Source organism: Tachyglossus aculeatus, chromosome X1 (genome assembly GCF_015852505.1).
Source record: "Tachyglossus aculeatus isolate mTacAcu1 chromosome X1, mTacAcu1.pri, whole genome shotgun sequence".
NCBI classification, from domain to species: domain Eukaryota; kingdom Metazoa; phylum Chordata; class Mammalia; order Monotremata; family Tachyglossidae; genus Tachyglossus; species Tachyglossus aculeatus.
Genome location: NC_052101.1, coordinates 70506260 through 70526857, shown reverse-complemented (window position 1 = coordinate 70526857; position 20598 = coordinate 70506260). Strand labels below are relative to the sequence as shown.

The 20598-nt window shown below is 39.5% G+C and overlaps 1 protein-coding gene across 2 annotated transcripts in view; it reads left to right on the top strand.

The window, feature by feature from the left end:
• The window catches only part of PTPRG (protein tyrosine phosphatase receptor type G), a 721138-nt gene that overhangs the window by 459920 nt on the left and 240620 nt on the right, over positions 1–20598 (top strand). For both annotated transcript variants that reach the window (XM_038771845.1, XM_038771844.1), the window contains exon 5: positions 16935–17030. In XM_038771845.1, the coding sequence (XP_038627773.1) occupies positions 16935–17030 (96 nt within the window). The remainder of the gene's footprint in view (positions 1–16934; positions 17031–20598) is intronic.

The window sequence follows — 20598 nt, the reverse complement described above, 5'->3', positions numbered from 1 at the left end:
ATCTCTCTTTATTGCTGAATTGTACTTTCCAAGCACTTAGTACAGTGCTCTGCTCACGGGAAGCATTCAATAAATACAATTGAATGAATGAATGAATAGCTCAAAATGGCCTTAATCCTTTGTGGAACTAATCTTCAAATTTAGACTGTTTCTTTGTGAATGACTCCTTACCTGTCCCCTGCTTGCTTCAGAGCCTGTGCATTCCCCTTCCAAGTCCCTGTTTACACAGGAGCTATTTCTATGAGGCTGAGTGCTTTCAAATTTTTAGTAGCTTCTGGTTCCTGACAGTGTACCCTGGGGCTATTGCTATACTTGTTTACCATATGCAATATGCCCTGCTGCCTTCTTTCTGTAGGAACTCCAGGGACCTGAGTTCCTGTACTCTCATTAGTAGTAGATGGTCAAAAAGCAGTTAACAGCGAGAGAGCAAACACCAGGCTAGGAAAAGATAAGTACGGATGAAGAAGTATGGTTTGGAAAGATCACTGGAGAAATCAGAAAGGGTTTTAACCTTGGGACACAGCTCTCCAAGGACATTCAAGGAAGATCTGCGTGGTCTTCCGGGTGTCTGTTCATGAAGTAAATTGCTTGTTTGCACTGCTAAGTAGTTTTCCATATTATCACATAAATCTACTTCCATAAATAGATAACATAAGGAAATGATATTTGTGAGTGACCCTTAAAGGCCAATTAGGAATGATACAGCCATGCTTGAGGCTACAGCAAGATTCCTGGAATCTAGATTAGAATATGCTTCTGGTCCATCAGGGAACTCCTTCAACTCAACAGGCTACAGTTATCATTGAATAACTTTGATAGAGTCTCCATAGCTGCTGTATGTTAATGGATTTGCCCTATGGGCACATAAATGAAATTGCATACAGAAGATTATGAGCACTTTGCAAAGTCTGCAAAGAGCATTAGCTGTCAACTGGCCTCAGTGAAATTTTTTTGAAGATTTTGATACGAAGAGGCATAGTCAAAGAGAATGGCAAGCACTGCAAGTGGCAAATACATCAGCAAGATAAAGGACAATACATGTGCAGTGATTAATGATCTCATATTTTGAAGAATGTTTAAATGCAGTAACGTGGGTTGGACAGGTCCAAGATGTGCAAGTTTCCAATACATTTGCCCTGTATAAAGCCATATAATTGAATTTATCCTTCAACCATGGAAGAGCTGTGCTTAGTAAACATCTAACACAGTAATCAAATGATAATTGTGGTTTTTGTTAAGCGCTTACTACGTGCCATGCATTGTACTAAATGCTGGGGTGGTTACAAGCAAATCAGGTTGGACACAGTCCCTGTCCTGCATAGAGCTCACAGTCTTAATACCCATTTTACAGATGAGGGAACTGAGGCACAGAGAAGTGAAGTGACTTGCCTAAAGCCACACAGCAGCAAATGGCGGAACAGGAATTAGAACTAATGACCTTTTGACTCCCAAGCCTGTGCACTATCCACTACACCATGATGCTTTGCAAACATGGTATAACCTAAGAACAATACCCCCTGGGTTTACGTTATTCCTACATCTAATGTTATTGGTAGGATCTTGTAATGCATCTAAGGAATACAAATTATTTAAAACTTTTGCACCCATCATTTTGGGCTGTTGTATCTTTTTTTGGTTAGAATATCATTTTAATACTACAGCATTGCAAAGCATAAGAATTAAATTCTGTGTAGGATTTATGCTCTATAGCTCTCTGGCCTTAACCTAGGTAACACAGCTCTTCTGCCAATTAAGCTTCACAGTGCAAAATTCTTTGGAGACTAAACTTGTCTCAGAGTTGTGGAATCTTAGCATCCTAGTTTGTAAGTCCTATCTAAAGAGAGGCATTTTACTCCAAGAATAAAATAACTTCAGTTTCAAAATTCTAGGTTTAGATTTAAGTGAATGTAAGGCTAGCCCAACTATGTTGCACTAGTGTGCAGTAAAACAATGGGCTACATTCATAGTTTCACTCTTTTTTAAAATGAACATCAGTAGTTTGGTAGGCAGTTAATTACTATGTATCATATCTGGAAGCTAGATTGGCTTTCCTTAGAATCGCTCTGAAATGAAATACCTCTGCAAGCTAATTAAGATTGTTTCATGTTCCTTAAAATCTGAAATAATAAAGGAAATGGGGAAAATTATATTTTGATAACAGATTCGAAGTGAGTTATTGGTGTGTGATGCTAATCATGAGGAGTTTCCACTTGATGCAGGCAGGTATGGAAAACCATTGGAGGGGCATTTGAGAAGAGGGAAGTTGTGGATGAGCAACATTCCAAGAAGTTGATCGTTGCATTTTGATACCCCACTCCCATCTCCAGAGCACATATATACATATTCTTATACTCCATACAGATTGAGGAAGCAATAGAGTATAGGGATATATACATATGTAATCTGGCGGTGGGAGTGGAGTGAGTATCATAGTTCTTAGGGATATGAACACAAGTGCATAGATAATGCAGAAAGGAGGAAGAATTGCTTGGGGAGAGGAGGGGGTAGTCAAGGACAGTTTCCTGGAGGAGACCTCCCTATTTGGGGAATAATTCAGTTTTCTGTCACTTTCTTGGTAAGAGAGGCATTAAGGGAAGGACTGGCCATGCTGAACTCAAAGAATTTGAATTGCCAGGAGCACGGAAAGGTTACTCTGATTAAAAGCAATCTTTGACTCTGGTTTCACTGTTAGATTATGAACCCCTTGAAAGCAGCAATCTGGTCTACTTGCTCTGTTGTATTCTGCCAATTTCTTAGTGATGCTCAGTAAATACTACTGCTTGATTGAATTGAGCCATAGAGACTAAGTGAAATGGGGATGTAGTCCAGATATTGTATTAGATTCTTTCATGTGTAAGGGATAGAATGTACAATGATTTTAACTTTTTGTTCAAGTCAGAGCAAAACAGCTTTTCATTATGAAAAGCAGTATGGCTTAGTGGATAGACTACAGACCTGGGAAGCAGAAGGACCTGTGTTCTCCTCTCTTTCAATCAAGCAGTTGTATTTATTGAGCGCTTACTGTGTGCAGAGCACTAAGTTGGCAACATATAGGGACAGTCCCTACCCAACAGTGGGCAATCTCGACTCCACCACATGTCTGCTGTGTGACCTAGGCAAGTCACTTAACTACTCTGGGCCTCAGTTACCTCATCTGTAAAATGGAGATTAAATGTGTGAACCCTATGTGGGATAGGGACTGTGTCCAACCTGATTAACCTGTACCTACCCCAGAGTTTAGAAGAGTGCTTGGCACATAATAAGCACTTAATACGTACATAATCATTGTTATTTTAAGGGACAAGATAAACTTAGCTAAGCCACTGATTTGTGTGTTTTTGTCAGTATGACTTTGCATATGGGTCTACGGAATAAGGATTTAAAAAAATGACATTGGTAAAAATATGATAGTAATCTTGAAAAGGCTGTAAAACTATCAGGATCCTAAAAGGTATTCTTATTAGAATACAAGCCAAACTCCCTTTTGTCTTCTTCTCAACCTCTTTTCCTTACTCTTACTGTGTACAGAACAGTTATAGCTTGAGATAGTGCAATATAACAGACAATTCCCTACTCACAAGTTTATAGTCTCAAAGTTCTCCTTGTTCATGGTTTCATAGTTCTCAGAATTGTTAGCTTCCAAAATAATCATTTGCTAATAAACTGAGAAAGGTGGGGAACTATTTAAAAGCATCCATTTGAAAGTTACCTTCCTTTATAAATGTCTTTAGATTTGAAGTAATTAATCTGTATTAAGAGGTGTAATGCAGCTGTTCATATTGTTCCTTTTAATAAATTTGTGTTTTATAATAATAATATGCACTGCATATTGCCTTATAGATTTCAAAATGACAGGTAGGGCTTTCATTCTGTACAGAGTGGGAGCTGCACATGATGGATGCCAGTAAAGGCTGGGAAATTGATACTTGGGGTCTTGCACATTGGGAAACAAAGTACATTGATAACATGTAGAATATTGCATTTTGCTTTAGAGTAAAAAGCTGATGTTCAAAGGGAAGTCTAAGGAGGAGCGAAATATATTTATGAGCGGCAGGAAAAGAATTGTGTGGGTAGATGGAAATAATTACACAAATGTTGTTTGGGTGAAATACAATAAAAGCTAATGCACCAACAGGGTTTATTTTTAGTGTGGTCCTCTTTTGCTTATATTTCACACAGTGCTTATGACAGGTAGCATTTCTATTCATCAGTGCTCCTCCTTCCCTTCTTTCTCTGCATACCTTATCCTGTAGCATAGGACATGGTGGCAATCAATCAGTGGCAATTATTGAGTGCTTACTGTATGCAGAGCACTGTACTAAACCCTTGGGAGAGTACAATACAGCAGAGTTGGTAGACATGTTCCCTGTCCACAAGGAGCTTATAGCGTAGAGGGGAAGGCAGACAGTATAGATAAGTGAATTACAGATAGAATAATAATAATAATAATAGCAGATATGTACATAAGCTTTGTGGGGTGGATCTCATGTTCTTAAATCGTACAGATTGAAGTGCATTACTGATGCAGAAGGGAGAAGGAGTAGGGGAAATGAGGGCTTAATTAGGGAAGGCTTCTTAGAGAAGGTGTGATTTTAGTAAGGCTTTTAAGGTGGGGAGAGTGTTGGTCTGTCATATTTGGAGGAGGAAGGAGTACCAGGCCAGAGACAGGTTGTGGGTGAGGGACCGTGGTGAGATAGATGACATCGAGGTATAGTGAGCAAGCTAGTGCTAGGGGAGCAGAGTGTGCAGGCTGGACTGTAGTAGGAAATCAGTGAGGTAATAAAGTAGGTGGGGGCAAGTGAATTGAATGTTTTAAAGCCTATGGTAAGAAGTTTCTGTTTGATGTGGAGATGCATGGCAAGCCACTGGGAGGTTCTTGAAGAGTGGGGACACCTGGACTGATTTTTTTTTTTTTTTGGTAGAAAAATGATCCAGACAACAGAGTGAAGTAAGAGCTAGAATTAGAAGAGACAGGAATCAGGGAGGATGATGACAAGGCGGGCTAGGATAAATGCTTGGATTAATGCAGTAGCAGTTTGGATGGAGAGGAAAGGGTGGATTTTAGCAATGTTGTGAAGGTAGAATTTACAGGATTTGGTGACAGATTGAATATGTGGGTTGAATGAGAGAGATGACTTGAGAAAAATGCCAAGGTTATGGGTATGTGAGACAGGGAGAATAGTGTTGTCCTGCATACAATAATGGTAAAGTCAGGGACAGGACAGGATTTGGGTGGAAGATGAGGAATTCTGTTTGGAACATGTTTAATTTGAGGTGTTAGCAGTACATCCAGATAGATATGTCTTGAAAGCAGAAGGAAATACGAGACTGCAGAGGACGAGAGAGGTCATGTCTGGAGGTGTAGCTGGGAAACAAATGTAGATATGTACATTTGTACATATCCATAATGTCTTTAATCTTTCCCCCTCTAGAATGTACGCACCTTCTGGACAGGGAACATGTCCATCAACTCTGTTGTACTCTCCCAGGCACTTAGACCAGTGCTCTCCATACAGTAAGCGCTCAATAAATACCATTGATTGATTGATAGTGGTCTGCATTTTATCGAATTTCAGACTTGGAAACTTTTTCAAGTGGGCCACAGACATTTGACAGTATTTCAGTATTGTTTTTCAGTGTTTAACATAAACCATATTCATATTTAGATATGTAATTATCTTCCGAAGGAAATTGGTCATTGGTAAGTGATTACATGTATTTTGAACTTCTGCATTATGCTTTAAATATATTTCAAATCTTTGATCAGGTATTCAATATTCAGAAGACATGAATGTATTTGATGTAATCACAAGAGACGATTAGCATGATATCTGCTTCACACTGGTATTGGGGATCACAGGATATCAGTCATATGTTTCATTCAAGACCTTTCCTAGAGATTTTTTTGGAATTTTATTTTTCAGGTTCTTTATCCCTAGTTTTCCTACTTGTTAATGATAAACATAAACTATAGAAAGTCTTCCTTGACAAACCAAAAAGGCTATTAGAGGATGCCTGCTGAAAACTGGCAGTTAGGCAAATTGATCTTATAACCTTGTAAAAGGATTCAATCATTTATATGGCTCTGATTTCAGAGATTCAGGTCAAGGCAGGCACCCTATTGTGCTCAAGACAATTCCCAAATAGCACAGAAGTGGAATAGGCAAAGGTGTTAAAACATGAAAACAACTACAATAAAAGCAGAAATGGGGTTCCTTCCATCATTTCTTGGCTTGGTTTTGAGTCACATAGACGTAAACTAGAACTGCAAACTAAACTCTTGTGTTTCTGAAATATTTTAACTTAAAAATACTTAAAATTGCTGTGATACACCTAGTTCTCCTAATGGCTTATTCATTTGCTTTCTTGTGAAAATCTGCATTTTGGGAACACTCGCACTATGTTCTGCACCTATACACATGCACCAAACAAGTTCTTTAATAAAGGAGAATGGAGACCCCATGAAGGCTCAGATTTTCAAAGGATGTACCCTAGTTCCCTAAAAATCTTCTATTCAAAACATGTGCTGAAAACATGTGTTATGGTAGAAAGGAGTGTACTGAGATTTTGATGCAATTCTCAAGGACAAAGAAGTGATCTTATTTCATCAATATATTTGCAGAGGCCTTCCACCCACTTAAAAGTATTATTATTTAATATTTAATAATGAATATTATTTTTATTAAGTGCTTACTATGGGGAAAGCACTGTACAAAATGCTGGGGTAGATACAAGATAATAAGATCCAACCTCAAGGAAATTAAGTGACTTGCCCATGTCACACAGCAGGCCAATGGCAGAGTCTGGACTAGAATCCAGGTCTCCTGACTCCAAGTTGCATGTTCTTTCCTCGAGACCATATTGGTTTCTATTGATTAAAAAAGTAAAGTCATTTTACTGATTAATTGTCAAATTCTCTATTGTATCAGACAAGAAATGGGGAGCTACAGAGGAGGTAGATGACCATTCTGCCCCGGAAATTTCTTCCAAGAAGGCTGTTCAGAATGGAAAAGATTTGAGTATTTTGTCATAAGGCTGAGATATCCTGGTATATTATGTTATTTTCCTGAACCCATTTTTTCCCAGCTCAATATTCCTTTTCCAGTCCCAGAGAAGATGGCAGCAGGTAGCCAATATAGGTGGACAAACTGATTCCGACTAAGTCCATGAATAAGACTGAGGGTGAGGTTTATGTTTGAAAACCTTTAGGCTGTTACAAAGGTGATAAGGAGGTAGCACAGAGGTGGAGCAGGAAGAAAGAGTGAGGGAGATAGGTAGAGGCAATATTATCTATGTCTCATCATCAATGTACTTTCCAAAATCACAACATTAACCAGTGCTATTAATGGGATGTTAGATTCAATTTTCCTCCGAAACCAGAATCTATTCTTGTGTTCCCTCTTCTTGTTAATTAAATGATATAACAAGCCTTTAGCTCCAATTTAATACATTTTGCCTTCTAACTCTTATTCAGAGCATTTTCAGTCTTCGGTAACTCAAGAATTTGATGTTCAAGAATCTCCAGTAATTCAATTCATAGCATACTGATTTCCCCCTATTTCCTCACTGTTTGGGGTTCTTTTCATGGATGGCTCTTAGGAGAGTTACCTTGTCCTGTGTATCCAGCTCTTTGAGCATCACCATGCAATTCTAGTGAAAGGAAAATCCTTAGATATTTTTGATTCCCCAGTGCTGAGTTCTAACATCCCTGGATTCTGCAATGTCAAGAAAAGGGTACCCATTGTCTCCTGTAGTGGGGTGAGGGTGGCGTGAAGCGGACAGGGAGGCACCATGATCTAGTGCTGTTCCTGAAGTGCATTTTCCCTCCTCTCCTGCTGCTGCAGGGCACTCTGGGGTCTGGGAGAAAGAGAGATAGCAGAGAGTCCTTAAGTTTCTTATGGGCATGGAATGTGTCTAGCAACTCTGTTGTATGGTACTCTCCCAAGCATTTAGTACAGTGCCCTGCAAACAGTAGGAGCTCAATAAATACCATTGATTGATTGATTCTCCTCAGTCACAGTCACCCCAACAGCACAGGAGGTGGACACATGGCCTTGCAAACACACAAAGCAGATGTCACCTCTACACCAGCTTTAAACATCAACCACACTTTCCTCTTCCCTCTCATCATCATCATCAATCGTATTTATTGAGCGCTTACTATGTGTAGAGCACTGTACTAAGCGCTTGGGAAGTACAAATTGGCAACATATAGAGACAATCCCTACCCAACAGTGGGCTCACAGTCTAAAAGGGGGAGACAGAGAACAAAACCAAACATACTAACAAAGTAAAATAAATAGAATAAATAGAATAGAATAGGTAGAATAAATAGAATAGATCATCTTAATGATCTCAGAGATGAAGAGCTACTACTCAGCCCAGCCCCACAGGACTTATGTAAATATCCTTATACTCTACTATTTCCCTTATCTGTAATTTTTTTTTAATGTCTGCCTCCCTTGTAGAGTGTAAGCTCCTTGTGGGCAGGAGTCACATCAACGAACTTTTTATGTTGTACTTTCCCAAGCACTTGGTACAATAATCTGCATCCAGTAAGCACTCAATAAATACCACTGATCGATTGATTGATTGGGAGGTGGGGAGGTGTGATTAGCCTCTATTTGTGTTAACCCAACTCCAAGGGAATGTGATTAATTTGAAGAGAGAAGAGATTACGATTTTGAAGGAGCTCCTGGGAACATGAAGTCTTTTCTTTTGTGCTCCCCACTCCCTGCAATTTAAAGAGCAGCATCGTTTTTAAGAACTGACAGTGTGGTGACAATATGACATCAAGCCTTAGACAAAACCAAAGGTCTAGATCTGCTTTTAGAGTTGTTCCATCAGGAGTCAGAAGATTTTGGTTAAAGTCCCGATTTCACCATGCTTTGCACACAATAAGCTCTCAATAAATTTGATTGATTGATTGCCTGCTGTGTGACATTGGGCAAGTCACTTGACTTCTCTGTGTCTCCATTTCATTATCTATAAAATGGTAATTAAAAACCTGTTTTCTCTCCCCCTAAAACTGTGAGGCCTAAGTGGGATGGCAACTGTCCTTTACTTGATTAGTACATTAATTCATTCAATTGTATTTAATAATAATAATGATAATAATGGCATTTTTTATTAAGTGCTTACTATGTGCAGAGCACTGTTCTAAGCACTGGTGGGTTACAAGGTGATCAGGTTGTCCCACGGGGGGCTCACAGTCTTCATCCCCATTTTACAGATGAGGTAACTGAGGCACAGAGAAGTGAAGTGACTTGCCCAAAGTCACACAGCTGACAGTTGGCGGAGCCGAGATTTGAACCCATGACCTCTGATTCCAAAGCCCGTGCTCTTTCCACTGAGCCACGCTGTTTCTCTATCGAGCGCTTACTGTTTGCAGAGCACTGTACTAAGCACTTGGGAAGCACAAGTCGGCAACATATAGAAACGGTCCCTACCCAACAATGGGCTCACAGTCTAGAAGTGTTTGGGCACGGAGTATGCGCTTAACAAATACTATTATTATTGTTATTAATATTTAGGAAAAGTGGAATGCTTTCACTTATTGGAAGATCCTCTGTGTTTTGTAAGGCCTCATCTTTAATCATAGAAAGTGTATTACTTGAGATCACTCCTTGTCTCTGAAGGGAGTAGAACCATCTTTTCCTGTCAGAGGTGCTGCAATGGTGAAAACAGGTCCATATTGTAGTAAGTCTCATAAGGGCAGGTGGGAATCACATCCATATTGTACTATTCCAAGTTCTTAGTACAGGGCTTCACTCAGTCAGTGGCCAGTAGATACTATTAATTTATGTATTTTTTTTCTAGTCATGTATAGTGATGTCATGCATATGCCTTATCTTTATTTCCCTGTAATGACATAGAATAGTATTATAAACCTCTCCTGAGGATCACGAAGGGTGCTGAGGGTTGGTGAAGTGCTTATTTTGCTGCAAGTGATCATTTACTTTGGGATACATTTTCATCAAAACAGGAGCCTCAGTTCACCACTCCCAGTGTCTGGATGGATGCAAGGTCAAGGGTATCACTGAGAATCACCATTTTGCCATTAATATAGGAACTTGTAGATGGGGTGAGGAGACCAAAATCAGCCTCTAGGAAATCTCAAGAAAGATGCAGATTATAGGAAGCACATTTCATCTGGACTCTACCTTCACTGCTAATTTGTTTGTAGTTGACAGCTCAGATGCTACAGCAGACTCTTAGAACTTCTTTAAGAAGTTTAAAGATCCCATTTCTAGTTAAACAGCGTGATGCAAAGCTTGAAAAGTTTTAAACAGTCTAAGCCCATAATTGTGAAATGCTCCAATATCCTTTGTTAAATAATGCAAATAGATTTTTGTTTTTCCAGCTTGGGAAACACAACATCCCAAGCTGACTACAAGTTATTATTCATGTTTCTTGCCTCACCTTTCTCCTCCACTCCCCACTATGTAGGAAGTATTTCATGGGATTACAAAATCCAAGGTCTTATTTGGGAAATTAAGATATTTTTCCTAACCATATTTTGGCTGGTAGAGTTATGCAGTCCTTACAGCTAAAATTTAAAACCACTTCCTACCACAAAAAACCCTCCAAATGACCTGTTTTTAGTTTGAAGTTATAAAATTGTATTTTACTTTCTAATTTTACATACTAATTTCTTTTTGACTATGGTTACGATCTTACTGAGTTAGTCCTGTGGGCACAAACTGTAATTTCATTATTGAGTGGAAAATTCTTGGTTCAAATGAATATTCTTTTCTGAGTAGCTATACACAATGGATTATACAGTGATTGAAGTTTCTTACCCTCTTTGCAACACAATTGTTAATATGTGAATATGTGTGCTAACAAGTAGTGATAGAACGATCACACCCTTGTCATCTAAAAAGAAATTGAGAATTATACTAATGAGAACTTTATTCATAAGATCAGTAATTTCAAGAAAGTTATTTAAATTTCAGGTGTGCTAAAGGAGTTATTTGTTTGTGCCACCCATAAAAGAACCACATATAGGTATGAATACTTGCTAGTCAGTTTCACACCTTGAGGAAAATTTCTTTAGATGAGATGCATTTGGACCACTTACAGGGAGTCTTTCAAATATTGTCTTGTACTTTTCTTTTTCAATAAGGAAACACATTGTTGGGCATTTTAATGCTCAGACAAAAATTCATTTTCTAGTACAGAGAGTAATTAGCCTTTTTTAAACACTTATCTTGAGAGGATTAAATATAATGAGTCAAGAAGTGATACAATTTTCCCATTTTATTCAGTCTCATGGCTAATACAACTACTATTCCAAATCTATAATCAATCAATCAATCATTTATTGAGTGCTTACTGAATGCAGAGCACTGTACTGAGCGCTTGGCAGAGTACAATCTAACAGTATAACACCGTTGGTAGACACGTTCTTTGTCCCCAATGAATTTACCATTTAGAGGACTCTATAATGGAGCCAAAAGAAGTGAGAGGACAGAAACAACAAGAACTTCTGGTGAGTAACCACTGAACCATATTTCAGAGGTTTCTTGTATTTCAACACAGAAGGCATATTGCTGATTTCTAGTTGGTTTTGAATGATTTATAACCTTTTATTTGTGGCTGAGTTTTGCAATCTATGTTGTCATGGAAATTCTACTCAATTTATAGTTCCATTTATCCAAAACGATTTTCCAGACTTCAATTCATGGTGAATCATGTGGTTGTTACTCTGAGTACAAAGCAATTTCTAAAAAGTTTCATATTATAAAGAGAATAAACACTAAAGTGGTTATTTTCTTATTATTGAAATACCAATGAGCTTAACAAACCATTTCAAGAACTCCCCACCCATCCCATGGCGCAAAACTTGGCACCAGTGTCCAGCAGTTTGGTCCATATAATGTACATACCAAAGACAAGATTGTCTTTTGTAAGAGTGAAAAAGGAGGAAGAATATTTATTCAAAACTGTAAGAGTTGGCAGACAGAATGAAAACTTTCTGGTAGATGTTTCATATGAAAAAATGCACTCCTCCTAATCTCTACATCCCTTAATAGTTACTCTGCCAAAAGAAAGAAGTTAATAATACTGGAGAGAGCACTAGGCTAGAAGTAAGCAAGAGGATCTGTTCCTTGCTCCACTTAGACTGGCAGGAGGACCCTGGACTGGTTCAGTAAACCTTGTCACCTATGAAGTGGCAATCTGTTCTTCATATTCCCTGAGCAGCAGGCAACTCTGCATGTGGAGAAAGAGGAGACAAGGGAGGGACATAAGGGGAAATTACTTTCTCTCTTTTTTTTTTTAAAAAAAAGGGAGTTAATTCTTGAAGTATTTTCTCCCTACCTTAGAAATGCCCCCTCAGACCAAAAATGCAGGAAAATTCCCCAACAAGCAACTTTAAATGTATGAAGAAAACATGGGAAAGTGTGCTCTATCACACCCCAACAATCACCCCCCACCACCACCACCACCACCACCACCACCAATGTATATCAGCGTTTTGTGTAATATTTCCATAGTACTTGTAGGTCCAGTGAGGCTCCCTTCATGGACATTTTAGAATAATTCAAGATTGTTGTATTGCTAGCTAAAGGGGTCACTTTTCCATGGACCCACCCTGAATTGCTCTTGGTCACTTTAAATGCTTGAAGTTCCGCAACCACACTGAAGTGCGTTACCTCTTGCCTCATACACTCAGCTCAGATCCCACAGCATTTTGGATGTTGTTCTTGTGCAGTTAAGCTCACCCAACTCCCACTCAGTTTTTCACTCTTCTTTTTGCCTACTATCCCATTATCAGGACCAAAGGCAGATCTTGGGAAAATGTCCCAGTGTCCTGATTTTCAAGCCAAATTCAATACAGTCAGCAACATAGTCCAACAGGGTTTTAAATTATATCCTGGGTTCTTGTGATAACTTCTATCCATGGGGATCTACCTTGAATTGCCCAAATTCCTTTTATATTGGTTACAGCAGAGTTGGCACTCAGACATTCATTTGGATCTCACCTTTCAATTTAGAACTAAAAGGTTGATAGCCCACACCCTATCCTGTTAACCCTATTAAACCCCTTGTCCCAATTTCAAAACTGCAGCAGGTTGTAACAGGTGAAGCAGATGCAGTCTTTAAAGGGAATATGGAAAAAAAATACCTCCTGTCTACCCCCCTGCCGCCCCGCAGAAGCATAGACCTTAGGTAGCCAGATATATTAAGTGCTTTATTTGCACTTCAATTTAACTGTTCAAAATGTCCTTAATAAAGAAACCGAAAAACAATGAACGGCCCTTTCAGTAGGTGTTCACTTAAATCTAGTCCTACATTAAGATTAAGGATTAAGATCAAGTAACAGTCAAATGTATCTTGGAATTGGAATATCCTAAAATCAGTACACTAAAGTTGGATCAATACATTTACGTATAGATTATTTTTTAAATTCCCTTTTTGATTTAAAAACATGAGTTTTATATTTTATTCAAGATGCTTGGAAACTAGCTGTGAATGTAGGCTACAAGAATGGAGTAAAAGAAAATAAGCATTGGAATGCTCAATGATATGTCATATAGAACAAACAGAATGTTTATTTTTAATGTTCCATGGAGTACAGAAATGCTGTGCACCTAATATTCTTTAGAGTGGTAATCATCTTTTCAACCCAAGTCAGATAAGACTCTGTATCCACTCACATCCACAGTCTTCCATTTTGGTTGAGTCTGCTGAGAACAAAATGAGTAATTCTTTGAAAAAAAACTTGAACTCTTGTATCTTTACAGTGCATATCAGACAATTTAGATATTTACAACTAATTATTTTAGGTGCAGTTTTTCAGAATTTGCCTGGAGCCACTTGTTTCAAACTGTGCAGATACGGTTGTGTTGCCGTGTGATTGTGTTCTTCTGTAGGCCTCTTGATTGCTACCCACAACTGCTGACTGCTCTGGACTGCCTCTTTTCACCTTCTGCTTCCTAATGTAAAAGGAGACCATCTTCAATTGCATGGTGACTTTCCAGTCAGGGACAACCTCTGTCATGAGAAATTGCATCAGATCAGCAATTATCCTTGAACAATCAAGAATGGTCAAGAGTTGTCCTCAGTCAGTTGGGCCAGAGTCTGAAGAAATTGTCAGTACAGTCAGGCTATCACTCAGAGGGGCATTATGACACCCAGGAGTGGGCTTTGCAACAGGACTAGTGCATAGCGCAAGGTCGTTTTCTCTAGACTGTAAGCTCATTGTGGGCAGGGAATGTGTCCACCAAGTTTGTTATAATTGTACTCTTTCAATGTTTAGTACTATGCTCTACACACAGTAAGTGCTCAGCAAATACGATTGAATGGTGCTCTACATGACTCCACAAGCACCCTTCCTCTCCTTGTGCCCTGGATAGCACACCACTCCCCCATGAGACTTATTTGGAACCAAGAATTATATTTTTCCTGTACAGTGGTGTCTCTAAAGGGTGGAGCAGAAAAGGCAGGGCAGACAGAAAGGAAAGGATGGAGGGAGGGAAAGAAAAGGTCAGAGGAGTGAACAAAATAGAAAAGGAGAGAGAAAAATAAGATAGAAAGGAGAGCAGAAAAAAGAGGTGACAGGCAAAGTCATAGTGGGCAGAAGAGAAAGGCAGCATGGAGAAGCAGCATGGCCTAATGGAAAGAGCATGGGGAGTCAGGGGCCTGCACACTGGAACCATTCAACAAATTCTGATGAAGATAGTAAGGACACACACAGACCCAGAGACTCATACAGAGGCACATACAAACAGACACACATGGATACCCAGGGACACATCAGACGGCCTTATTAAAACACAAATGGATATTTATAAATACAGAGGCAGACATAAATTATTTCCTGCTACTGCTACTGCACTGGAGCACACTGGAGCAATATGGTGAGGCAACCATGGTGAGAAGACTCTTGGCCTCCCAGGTGGGAGTGGAGGCTCCTATTGGTGCAGCCCCTCTTGCTGATTGTCTTCTAGAAATTTCCCTGTGGCACCACTATATCACAGTGGTTACATCATAAATTTTTGGGAATAAATTGGGAAGCAGGCATTGTAATGGCGGAGGCTGCAAGAGCAGCTTTAGTTATATTTGCTGTTGAGGAAGAAGAAGCTTCCATTTCCCTACTGCTGCTTCTTTCTAGGCATTCATTTATTCATTCAATCGTATTTATTGAGCGCTTACTGTGTGCAGTGCACTGTACTAAGCGCTTGGGAAGTACAAGTTGGCAACATGTAGAGACAGTCCCTACCCAACAGTGGGCTCACAGTCTAGAACGGGGAGACAGAGAACAAAACAAAACATATTAACAAAATAAAATAAATAGAATAGATATGTACAAGTAAAATAAATAAATAAATAGAGTAATAAATACGTACAAACATATACAGATGCTGTGGGGAAGGGAAGGAGGTAAGGCGAGGGGGAGGAGGGGGAGATGAAAGAGGGGGCTCAGTCTGGGAAGGCCTCCTGGAGGAGGTGAGCTCTCAGTAGGGCCTTGAAGGGAGGAAGAGAGCTTGCTTGGCAGATGTGCGGAGGGAGGGCATTCCAGGCCAGGGGAATGATGTGGGCCGGGGGTCGATGGCAGGACAGGCAAGAACGAGGCACGGTGAGGAGATTAGCGGCAGAGGAGCGGAGGGTGCGGGCTGGGCTGGAGAAGGAGAGAAGGGAGGTGAGGTAGGAGGGGGCGAGGTGATGGACAGCCTTGAAGCCCAGGGTGAGGAGTTTTTGCCTGATGCGTAGGTTGATTGGTAGCCACTGGAGATTTTTGAGGAGGGGAGTAACATGCCCAGAGTGTTTCTGGACAAAGACAATCCGGGCAGCGGCATGAAGTATGGATTGAAGTGGGGAGAGACAGGGCAATGGGAGATCGGAGAGGAGGCTGATACAGTAATCCAGACGGGATAGGATGAGAGCTTGAATGAGCAGGGTAGCGGTTTGAATGGAGAGGAAAGGGCGGATCTTGGCAATGTTGTGGAGCTGAGACCGGCAGCTGTATGTAGAAAACATACAGTTACAATTTGAATCTCCTGATACTCTTCTTGGGACAAAGTTGTCTGTTCTTTATCCCCTTTCGTTCATTGAGTCCAAAGTTCCATATGAACTTAAGATCCTCCAGTCAGTGAGTTTCTAATGAATCACTTAAGCTAGTAAATGTATTCGGGACTGTTTGTAAAGAGGTGGTTGAGGTTGTGTTTTTCTTCCTTTTCATTTGAAGAATTCTAAAAAATGTAATAGAATGCCTGTCCCAGGAGGAAATTGAAAGATGTCAATCAACCTACTATCTCAATTTTCAAAAATTCACAGGAACTTTTTGTATGGCTTCTGATTCCTGAACAGCTTTAAAATAAGCACAAGATAAAGTACACTCCATTCTGGTATGGCATATGTGCTTTCACTACCCATTTTATTTAGAGTGTCGTTAGGGCATTAGGGAACATTCAGTCAATAATGTGAGCCTGTCTGGGTAGAGCGCAACATGATATTGGAAGAAACAGCCTGATTGTATGTGTTCAGCATCACACATGCTGAGTACTACAACAGGAATTTTGCTTTTTGGGATTTTGCAAGAATTCCAACCTTTGCATTACTGGGGAAATGGGTGCATTTAGACTATTTTAAAAACATAGAGTTAAAGATAGATTGATTGGGCTACTAGACTAGGTTAAAAGTTCTGGACAAAGAAAGGCAAATATACACATATTTTATCTACAAAAAATGATGGCCATTGATACAATCTGCCTGAATCGTGCCATTTAGCTATATTCAGGGTCTTGGAAACACTGTATAGTAAATCTGTTTCCTCGTAATTGTTCTAATTAAACAGATGAGCCATTTATCAGAGTGCCAGTTATGTCCATTCTTTTAACATCCTTATCTTGAAGTTAGGTGAACAGTACTATGTAAACAGCTAAAATTCTGAAGATGTTAAACCATCCTTTTTTTTCCCTTCACAGATGCAGATTTACTTTTATAATCCTGATGACTTTGACAGTTTTCAAACAGCAGTTTCAGAAAACAGAATTATTGGAGCCATGGCTGTATTTTTCCAAGTAAGTTAACAGTAGTTGAAGTACTTGAACCAAAGTGTTCTCAAAATATTTTTATTTATTTATCCAATTACTCCATCTTTAATTAATGCATCTGTTTTTTGTTCACACCTGTCTCAATGAAAGAGATTTCATATTGTCTAATGTGTGATTTAAAATGTAAATAAGTATGTTTAAAAAAACATAATGAATTCTTTGCATGAATTATTTTGATTTTATTGCTACTTGGTGCACAGATTGAAGAACACATTTATCATGTAAGTTTCTTCACTCCTGAACCATGCTGAACATGTACTTTTAGCATATTAAGAGGATGATGTAAAAAGTGTTTGCTTGGAAGTAACTTTAAAATTAGACTGTACTTGGAAGTAGTTCAATAAGTAACATCAGTAAATTTTTTAGAGATAGCCTACCTCACTCTCCCCAATTTCCATAACTAATGTTTTTATTGATAACATATTCCCAATTCAATGAATTTATACATTCCCTTTAAAAAATGTACTTTACAGAATAGGTTTTTGTGATTTGTGTGTATAGTATATGGAAATGTGCATATTTGTGTGTATGTATATTTATGTTTATATAGGTAGCTAAACAAGCCAACCTACAGCTATTCATTTTTGAAGGTGATGGTGGTGGTGGTGAAATCCTTTCCATGAGTATGGGTTTGGTTGAAAGGATCTGAATGTGACCAAAAATCCACCTGACATTTTGAGCGCCTAAAGACAATTCCTTGCTACACTTATGCATTGATCATTTGCAGTAACTGCCATTGTTTTTGAGACTGACACTTGTTTTCAATTTTCCCAAAGTCTTTGCTAAAAGGAGAGCCATCCCTCTTTGAACTTCAGCTTGCCAGGCTGGTCTGTGTGCTGTTCTTGCCTCCAGATAGCCCCTTAATATTTATAGCATTGTTTGAAACATCTTAAGTATACCTTTAAGCCACCTGTTCTGTTCCCCATGTTTCTCTGTACCACTTTAAGTTCACCATTTAGCAGCTGCTTGAATATCTAGCTGTTGTCCATTCTTATCAGTTGTCCTTCCCACTGTTTGCTGGTTAGCTGACCACATTTCAAGACCTCATTGTTGGTAATGTTGACCTACCATTTGATGTTGAATATAGCTCCTTGAGCAACTGTTCTAGAAACTGAATGATCCTTCTAAGGCAGATGCAGGTCTCTTAGCTATGCAGAAGATTGGACACAACCACAGCTTAAATTTAGCTTTAGGGCTATGTACCCTCTTGTTGCCAGACTCTTCTGATCCACCTCCAAAGAAACATGCTGTGATTCATAATTTACTTTCCTACTTTTTTGATTATCTGTGCACCAATGGTTAGTGTATACTGCCTAAGTAGTAGAAGTTGGTGGCATCCTTATATTTTGTGTTGCCAATGAAAAGTTTTGGTTGTGTGTAGGGTTCCCTGAGTGATGGCTAGAATATGATTGATTTTTCTTCTGGATTATTGTTCATAATATGTTGTGCTGATTTTGCCAAGTCACACATAATCATATGCATGTCTTGTATGTGTGCCTCAAAAACCACAATCTTCAGTCTATAACAACTTTTGGATGACTGTCCTTTGATGACAGACATAGGCTACTGGGACATAGGCTACTGAGTTGGGAGAGCTTCCAAGTGGATCAGAAGCATATACCCCACGAATCAGGTAGCGTGGCTCAGTGGAAAGAGCCTGGGCTTTGGAGTCAGAGGTCGTGGGTACAAATCCAGGCTCCGCCAACTGTCAGCTGTGTGACTTTGGGCAAGTCACTTCGCTTCTCTGGGCCTCAGTTCCCTCATCTGTAAAATGGGGATGAAGACTGTGAGCCCCCCGTGGGACAACCTGATCACCTTGTAACCCCCCAGCGCTTAGAACAGTGCTTTGCACATAGTAAGCGCTTAATAAATGCTATTATTATTATTATTATTATTATTATTATTATTTAAATGCTTCATTACACCTTCAAGTATGGAGGCAAAGATTAGGTTGGGTAATACTGGACCTACCACAGATCCCTTGTTTATTCAAAGGTGATGGGGGAAAAAAGTCTGACAAGACATGTCAACTCTGAGTTAGCTGACCCTATATAGTCACAGAGCAGCCTAAGGATCTTTGTTAAATTTTCCTGATAGCTAAACATCCTTAGGAATTTCTAGAGCCCAGACTTGTTGATTTGAAAAGGTTCTGCAAAATCTACAGATACAATGTAGAGTACTTGATGTAGTTTCTTGCACTTCTGTCTGGCAATCTGAAAATACTAAATTAAAATTGCAATTCAGATAGTATGTGGTTATATTCTTTAGGAGTCTGGTAGGAATTTTGCTAGAATCTTGCCAGTAATGGACAGCGGTGATATACCTTAGGAATTTCCACAGTCATCTCTCATATCTTCTTAAAGGTGGTAATTATGGCGCAATCTTTGAAATCCTATTGCAGTTTTTCAGCATTCCTCATGTTGAGAAAGATCTTGGATTTCTTCTTCTTCATTCATATTTATTGAGTACTTACTGTGTGCAGAGCACAGTACTAAGCACTTAGGAGAGTACATTATAACAATGTACAGACACGTTCCTGCCCACAATGACCTCACAGTCTAGAGAGGGAGAGAGACATTAATATAAATAAATAGATAAATTACAGATATATACGTAAGAGCTGTGAGGCTGGGAGGGGGGATGAATGAAGGATCAAGAAAGAGTGGCATGAAGGGATTGAGAGAAGAGTAGAGGAGGGCTTAGTCAGGGAAGACTTCCTGAAGGAGATATGCCTTCAATAAGGCTTTGAAGTGTGGGAGAGCAATTATCTGTCTGATATGAAGAGGGAGGGCATTCCAGGCCAGAGGTAGGATATGGCAAGATAGACGAGATTGAGGTACAATAAGAAGGTTAGCATTAGGGGAAGGAAGTGTGTGGGCTGGGTTGTAGTAGGAGAGTAGCAAGGTGAGGTAGGAAGAGGCAAGGTGATTAAGTCCTTTAAAGCCAATGGTGAATAGTTTTTGTTTGATGCAGAGGTGGATGGCAACCACTGGAGCTTCTTCTTGAAGAGTGGGGAAACATGGTCTGAACGTTTTTGAATGAAAGTGATTCGGGTAGCAGAATGGAGTATGAACTGGAGTGGAGAGAGACAGGAGGCAGGGAGGTCAGAAGGAGGCTGATACGATAATCAAAGTGAACAAGTAGGATAAGTGCTTGCATTAATGTGGTAGTTTGGATGGGGAGGAAGGGGTGGATTTTGGCGATGATTCAGTGATGGCTTGAATATGTGGGTGGAAGGAGAGAGAGGAGTCAAGGATAATGCCAAAGTTACGTGAGATTTCTGAACATTAAGTTCCTTTTTGACTTCCGCAATGCAATCAGATCAAGGTGCTATTTTTCATGACTGATAGGACATGTGAGTCAGAGCTGAGGCCACCCTGTCATATTTTGGCCAGTTTTTATGTTTCAAAGAACCTTGCCCCAAATGTTGGAGGGTTTGATTGGAAGATTGTTTTAGTGTTTTGGTCATCTTCAGAAGATTCTCTTTTTGCGATGTCGAGTGGCTCCATCTCGTCTTTTTAGTTGTGCAGTGATA